Below are 8,054 nucleotides of genomic sequence, written 5' to 3'. Positions count from 1 at the left end.
TGCCATCCAGTTGTCATACACTACTAGTAACTCCAAAAACTGTTAATTTGGAACAAAGGTCCTCAATGGAGTATTTTTACTTTTCCTTGCAAACTCAGCTATTTAATCATTTTTCTGAATTTTCCAAATTTTTTGAGCGCTTTATAGACATCCTACATATATGGTTGAATATTGATGGGTTGCCACTTTTTAAAAGTTCAAATAAATGTTTGTGGCCTATTCTATGCAGTATTAATAATTTACAGCCATCATGTGTGTTTCCTATTGCTCTATTTTATGGATGTTCAAAACCTGCTAATCTAGATTTTCTTAAAGACACTGTAGAAGATATAAAAGCATTGTTTCAAAATAAACTTATGTGGAAAAGTCAGAAAATTTATATCTCTTATGTGGAAAAGTCAGAAAATTTATATCAAGCTTCAAAGCATTATATGTGATGCCCCTGCCCGATCAATGGTAAAATCAACAAAATCATTTAATGGGTATTATGGTTGTGATTTTTGTACACAAAAGGGTCTATGGTTAGGAAGAATCACCTATACCAAGAATGTGTAAAATTTAAAATGAGAAGTGATCAATCTTTCCGGGACCAGATTAACAAAGAGCACCACATAGGGATTTCACCTTGCCAATGAAAGGTTGCCAATGAACATGATTCAACAGTTTCCTCTGGATTACATGCATCAAACTTGCTTAGGTGTCATGAAAAAACTTTTATTGACATGGATGCGTGGCAACAAAAAAGTACGACTATCATAGCAAGTCCGATTTTTTTTTTGTATACAGATATTTCTTTTAAATTTTTACAAGTATTACATTGCCGAAAATAAAAAAATGTTAGAAAACCAAACGCATAATGAATTTTGCAATTATGTAGTTAAATTAATCAAAAAGTATGTGAAATAGACTCGTGTCTGATTTGTCTAAGAGACGGCGGGCCGGATGGATTTCATTGGCGGGCCGTAGGTTGCCGACCCCTGATTTAAATAATGTATTGTTTTATCATTCATTTGGGACACTTTTTGGTAAAATCACTAACAGAATGACTCTTTTTTTAGGATTTATTTTTGTTAAAAGGTAATACATTTATATTTTACATAGTAACAAAAGTGGATACAAGGTAAGGTACACATTAGTTTGTAAATAAACAGTTACATTTATATATTGAAAAGAAGCTTTTCTGAATTAAATGGATCACATGGTTGCCATGTGAAACAGCTTTGGTATAGTAGTTTGCCAGTTTTTTCTGTATTTTTTTGGAATATTTTCAACTTCTTATTAAAGCTTTCTTGCATTTATAAGATGAAAATGTACTATTCAAATTTTTATTTTTTCCCATAAATAGTTATCTTGTACTGTACTTAGATGTCCTTTGCAATTGTTGAATTTCTGGATGAAGAAACGGTAGAAGTTGTGTGCAATTCATGGATTTTTACAACGGATGATGTAAATATATTTTTTGTTGGATGAAATTCTTAATTGCTTTTAATACCTATCACAGTTAACATCTAAATAATATTTATCTCTTTGTCACACTTTTGCATTCCCAGAAAAGTCTCACTTTGTAAAACTTGATTAAATGCAGTGGCGTAACCAGGGGGTGTATAGGCACAATATTTTTTTAATGTAATTCAGTCATATGAAGCTAATGCAAAGCCAAAATCGATAAACGTTGACTTTCGTCTCTTGTTTCCTCCTGGGCCTACCATAAACACTGGACTTTTTTCTCTGTCACCTTTCTCTATTCGTTCAGGTTGGCTGATCGGCAATTGTTTATTCGACACTTCAGCAAATACAATAGTTCATTTGTACTCCAAAAAAATTTGCTATGAAGAAGGTGTATTTTGTACATTTTTTCGATCTTGTTTCACTTGGACGCTCACTGCCAGGCGTACCACATCTTGCAGAGCAATTATTTGAAATAATTAATGCCCACTGTCCCACAGCGTTGTATGGCTTTTCAAAGCAATCATTAGCATCAGACGGAAAATGGGGAACTTGCTTAGTTGAAAATCCGAGACCCTCTTTATTAGATTTCTGTATACACACCTAATTCAATGTATATTTATTGTTAATGGTTGGGTACATTAGGTTTTTTAATAATTTTGTATAGAGTTATTTGCACAGTGTATATATATTTTATATTTTACAGAAGAAAAAGAAATGTTATTGGCCACATAATCATCCAAAACAAAAAGCAAAAAAAAATCAATTACCAGACAAAGACAATTGGAGTATATATAATGTGAGAGTATTTGGTTATTCAGGTGAGATTGCATTACCAAACAGACAGCTAGTTATTTATTTTGGAAAGCTGATAAACAATGCCTTTCAGATGGCTATAGTGATGCTTTAGTGAAGTGTAACAAAGCTCTTGAAACATCAAATATTGAGGGTTGTGAGTTGCATGAAGGTATAAGGCCAAAGAAGCGCCCAAGAAGATATTTAGATGAGGAAGGTATGATGCTAATGTTTGTTTACTAGGAGATTATCAAAAGTTGAGTTTAGGTTGTTTGACAGACGGGAGGAGATGTTTATTAACAAATAATATTATAGCAATGGGGTACTTTTCATCAAATTAACGTATATACATTTTAACCAATATTTTGAATACCATTTTATCTTTAAAATAAGTAAACAACTAATATGTATTTTTTATGTGATGTTTTGTTTTTGAGATAAAGGGTCTTCATTGAACGATGTTCATACTGAAAAAGTCCTTGGAGATATATCATTTGATGAAGGTATTTATTTGTATTTATATTAAATAAATGTGCCAAACAGTGTAACCTTTAAAACAGTGGTTCTCCAACCCTTTTCTTCTTGTGGCCCCTTTTAAGTCTTCGTTAACTTGCCCGACCCCCAATTATAGTGTATAATACATAAACCAGAGTCAATAAAAAAACACATTTTAAAAATGGCAAAATTCACATTGTAAAAAAATCTAGACAGATTGTATCAAAATTTGGCTAAAATGTCCAGATTTAAGTGTGCACATTGCACAATGAGTTAAAGTTACAGTTTGAGCGTCCATTCATTTTTATTACACATTGTTTGACTGAAGCTATGCTTAATTTGTTAATTGAAAAGTGTAATGGTTGCTTTTTCTTCTACAATGCGAAACTTTTAGTTCATATTGCTTATTTCTTATTAATTTTTTTTTATCAAATACTGCATGGCGACCCCCAAAAAAACACTTGCGACACCCAGGTTGGTAACCACAGCTTCAAAATATACATTCAAATTCCCTAAGATGTATCCAGTGGTTCTCAGCCGGGATGCAATTTCTAACACTCAAGGGTGCCATGAGACATTTCAAATTACTTTGGATTCCCATTTTTGCTTTATTAAGTTTCTGGTTACAATTTTTTATACGATTAGAGTGCAACAAATCAACAAGGTTTTTCAATCTTGTTTATTGTGATGTTACAGTAATCCAAGCTAAAAATACTAGTAGGGGTGATGCAAGCCAAAACAGGTTGAGAATCACTGATGTAAGCCTTGTGTAAAAGTACCTTAAACATTACTTTAAATATTACTTTGCAATGAAGTTTCCTTATTTCTTCAGATTTAAATATATATGTTAAATCAAATGTGTTAAAATAAAAAAAAAAGTGTAATTTGTGTATAAGTTTTGTAAGTGGTACTCTTTAAGTAGTGTGAATTAAGTTAGTTGCACTATAAATGTAGACCTTGTTGTTATTGAAGGAGCCAAATAGTGCACTTGAGCCTTTTACACCTTTACAATTTCCAGTTGGCGCCATTTGAGTTTTAAAATTTGGTACTGCGTTTGTGCATGTCGGACTCGGGACCCGGGTAGTTTTACGTGGTCTTACTGGAGTCCCTAGTCCATCTCCAGCAAAACAAGGTGACTCCTTGAGTCCTGAGTCCGACTCTGCAGCCCTGTTAATGAATATCAATAAAATTGTAAGATATTTTTGTATATATTTGTTTTTTTAGGTACTACAAGCAGTCAAGAATTCATCGAATCTACAATGACAGGTTGTTTTTTAAAACAATTAGGTTATATGTGTTATTATAGAACAGAACTTTTATAGGATTTTGTAAATCGCTTCAGCATATAAAAATATTTTTACTTTGCTTTTAAATCCTTTCATGTTTGCTCTTACTATTGTTGTTTTTGCAACAAGTTGTTTAAACAATAATTCTGCCAAGATAAAAAAATATTTTCATTGTTTTTAGTTCAAATAGGAAAGATTTTGGGCAACCAAAACAAAATTTTAAAACTACTGGAAACTAAGAGTTCCGCTAGTGATGCGGAAAACAAATTTTTTGAGATGGTGCCACTGGACAATGAAATCGAATTTTCTGAATTGGAAGAAAATTTAAAAAACAAGACAACTAGGAGATATTTGGTAAGTTTTTTTGTTTTCACCATAGAATGTTTATTTTGCTAAAAAAATTTTGTTTACATTAAAATCCTTGTTTCACCATAAAGACAATGCAATGTACAGCATGTTTAATCCAGTAGTGTACCCATTTTCACCTAGCTGTTGTCTGTATAGTGTGTCCAAAAGCAATAAGTTATTATAATAAACCAAGGAAAAATAGTATTGGCTTTCAATGTTAAAAATCTTGTACAGTATGACGTAAAGCTTGTAGAAATTTAAAAAAAAATATCTAAAACAAAAATTCATGGTTGCAAAATTTTTTCAGACTGCATGAACCAACTACTTATCGATATTATAATATTTAATTTGTATTTGCATAAATAACAATGCCTGTTTTAATAGCAATTTATCAAATCTGTGCATTATTTCGCAATAAGCCTATTAATATTTAGATTATTCAGGGGCCAGTGTATTTTTTTTTTGTAAATAACCGATACTGACGAGCAAACTGCATTCTTTTTTTAATTTCCAATTGTAGATGTGGAAGAGGCTTAAAAACCACAAGTCACATCATTTTCTTAAGGGGGTTGGGGGCTATGCTACACTGCTTACATATTTTACCGTATGTAGGTATTTTTGAATGCTAACATTATATGCAGGTGCAATACTTGCGGTCAACCAGAGGAAAGGGCGTGGGTGAAACAATACGTAGAGCTATGAAGCACATTGGTACCTACAAGCTTTGGTCTACCTTCAGCTATAAAGGCCGAAAAGGAAAGAAACCATTCATGGAATCTAAATTGTGTAAAGTTATTGTGGGTATGTACATAAGGTGTATTACGGATAATGTTAGTAGAAATACTACCAGCTAATTTACTTTTGTGTGATATTCAAACTTCTGTGAACATTAACCACCCTGATGGTAAACAGAGAATGTTTTGAAACGCAAATTAAAAAAAAAAAAAAAAATAACATGTTGTAGTATTATTTATCAGAGTTGCCTGCCATATTAATAATTGTTGAGTATAATTGTTATCCAGGGGACAAAATCTTGATGTATATATTGTAGGCACAGTTATAAAAGCTCATGAGACTACAATTAAAGCTGTAGAAGACGAAGTGTCAGCTTTTCTGAAGCATGCGCCCAACAAACCGGGTGGATCAAATTTTTCGGTAAGTTGATGGGAAAAAAAACTTTGACGTTTTAAAATGACAAAATCTATACATTGTACAAAAATGTACAATTTAATTGTATTATTATGTTTTGTCCAAAAAATGATCTTAGCAACCAGTGCTGCGGAGTCGGCCTCGGGCCTCGACAAAGTCGGTTTGTTTTGCTAGAGTGCGACCTGTTCTTACGCAGTACCAATTTCAGAAACTGATTAATCTGTTAAAAGTTGTAATAGCATATGGTTGAATATTTTCCAACCATGTATTGTTGGTTTTGAATCATATGACACCGCTATGAGCGGATTGCTAAATATCCAACTTACAGCTGGAGTCAGACTCGGGTTAGTTTTAGCCGACTCCGCAGCCCTGTTAAGCAACCATATTGAATTTGTCAATTAAGAATTAAAAATTATTGTTGTTGTTAATTCATATCGTTACAGAAACAAAACAAGACTTGTGACAGCAGCAACACCTCTATCAGCAGTGGAAGTGGAACTTTTCCATATCTTTCTTCTGACTCTGAGGAGTGAGGAGCAATAACGTCCATATATTTGATGTTTTTGGTTTGTCCGCGTACAACTTTTCATATCGTGTGCTCCTAATTTTAATAAATAAAGACCTTGAGTACTACGCTGTATTGTGATTAATTGAATATTATCCATGGCGTAATATTGCAGACATTTTTAGTAATGAACGTAAATTATTATGTTTTTTTCGCATAGGCAATGTTTTTACTTACATTTACATTGTCACCATAATAACGTGTTGATGACTGTTTATGCAGGCAAAAATCCTTCTCATGTAACTTAAAAATGTTGTTTACACATTTACGGAAAAAATACGTTTGTTTGGAAGTTATTAAAAACGTTTCTTGCGCAACAATTTAACGTAATGGCGACATAGTTAAATAAAGCTATTAAGGACGTTTACCACAACGTTAGTTTAACGTTTCTGGCTGTCTACACGTTTACGTAAAAACAACGTTTGTTTTGAATGTCATAAAAACGTTTCGACTGGCATTAGGTAACGTTACGAGGACGTATATAAAAAAGTTATTAGGACGTTGATGGAACGTTAACAGTTACGTTTACCACAACGTTATTTTAACGTTTCTGGCTGTCTACACATTTACGTTAAAACAACGAACCAGAATAACGTGACTACAACTTTTTTTTGATGTGAATATAACGTTTAAACAACGTCAAATTGTTTGCTGGGTAGTTACCAGATGTCACTGAATTCAGTTAATAATTTTGCAAATTATATTATATTTGATTGCTCAGTATTGGAGTATGTTATTATAATGTTAAACTTCTCCACTTGGTTTATTTTTATAGAACTTGCTCATATTTACTAGTTGAACTATAATAAGAACACATATTATTCGTCTGTAACTGTGATTCAGCCATTCTGGGATTATGTTGGACATTGCTTAAAGACATATCAACAGTACACTGGAAAAAAAAAATAGTCAGTCTATTCCTCAAAGATACAACAAACCTCTGGTAAGATTATTGTGATCGGGGAATCCCCATGCTTCCTCCGATTTTGAAAAACACGACTGATCCGACAGCGATGTTGGTTACGTACGGTCGATGCCCACTGCTACGATTGTGAAACGACCTTATTCTAATATATCGTACGCCTACAAGCCCTACATGTAAATAAATTTTGTAACAAATTCCATTAATGATTAACTCATATTTAATCATGTTGACTAGGTTAAATCAAAATTAATCATTCATTATTATGCTCTAAACAGTTTGACAAAGACTTTTAACCAAGTAAAAAATGATTTATTTCAATACTTTTAACGGTGCTATAGTATGTTAAGCTGATCTATAAAAATGTTTTAAAACAACACCATACCTAATTTTAATATACTATGATCGTAGGATCAGCATAAAAGTGTATTATGCAAAAAAACAAGGTCTAACTAAGATAAAAGAGCTGTTATATCTTATTCAAGCAAGGTTTCTCAGTGCACGTGGCTTACTTCACGCAATCATATACCTCAGAAAATAAGACTCAGTTTAATTTTCCATTTTGATTTTTTTTTTTCAGAAAGCAATCATCAAGGAAAATACAAAATGGTATCAAAAATCAGGAGATATATCAGCATAAAGTACTTGTGTCATGTGTTGCATGTATAGAGTTACATGCTGTGGGGACTTGGCTCTCAACTCTGATGCTATAAAAGCACCAAAATTGTCAAACCTATCATTCTGCCTGGGCTCACTTAAACTTGCCAACCTTGAGTGTGACGTTTCTAAAACATTGAGCATTTTTCTCTGCAAAAAAATATTAGCATGGTAATATTGCAATAGACCAAACACCTAACATTTTCTTTACATACTAAACTGCAAAAAAGACTACATGGTAATTAGTAACAATGTATTTACCTGAAATTCTCTTTGATCACTTTCTTTTACTGTCTTCCTCTTCTTGCTGCCGTTTGCATCATAAACTGTCTCACTGCATGTTGGAGTGTCACTGTTGTTTAACTGTCCCTCCAATTCTCCATTTGAAAAG

The 8,054-nt window shown here is 32.6% G+C and overlaps 1 protein-coding gene across 1 annotated transcript; it reads left to right on the top strand.

Annotated features, from left to right (window-relative positions):
- Positions 1–1,272: 1,272 nt before the first annotated feature.
- Positions 1,273–6,082, top strand: LOC146136254 (uncharacterized). The gene is made up of 7 exons (XM_083395944.1): positions 1,273–1,446; positions 2,685–2,744; positions 3,961–4,002; positions 4,204–4,376; positions 5,012–5,171; positions 5,422–5,525; positions 5,963–6,082. Exons 3-7 carry the CDS (start codon positions 3,996–3,998, stop codon positions 6,050–6,052), a joined length of 534 nt encoding a protein of 177 aa, XP_083252070.1. The 5' UTR covers positions 1,273–1,446; positions 2,685–2,744; positions 3,961–3,995; the 3' UTR covers positions 6,053–6,082.
- Positions 6,083–8,054: the final 1,972 nt, after the last annotated feature.

This window comes from Ascidiella aspersa, chromosome 8 (assembly GCF_963924565.1).
Source record: "Ascidiella aspersa chromosome 8, kaAscAspe10.2, whole genome shotgun sequence".
Taxonomy (NCBI): Eukaryota; Metazoa; Chordata; class Ascidiacea; order Phlebobranchia; family Ascidiidae; genus Ascidiella; species Ascidiella aspersa.
This window is presented reverse-complemented; position numbering and strand designations above follow the sequence as displayed.

Bases quoted from the DNA above. Each gene is read 5' to 3' on its own strand.
- LOC146136254 (XM_083395944.1), top strand. The intron at 4,377-5,011 runs GTAAGTTTTTTT...CATTATATGCAG, and splicing joins AGACAACTAGGAGATATTTG to GTGCAATACTTGCGGTCAAC. The intron at 5,526-5,962 runs GTAAGTTGATGG...ATATCGTTACAG, and splicing joins CGGGTGGATCAAATTTTTCG to AAACAAAACAAGACTTGTGA.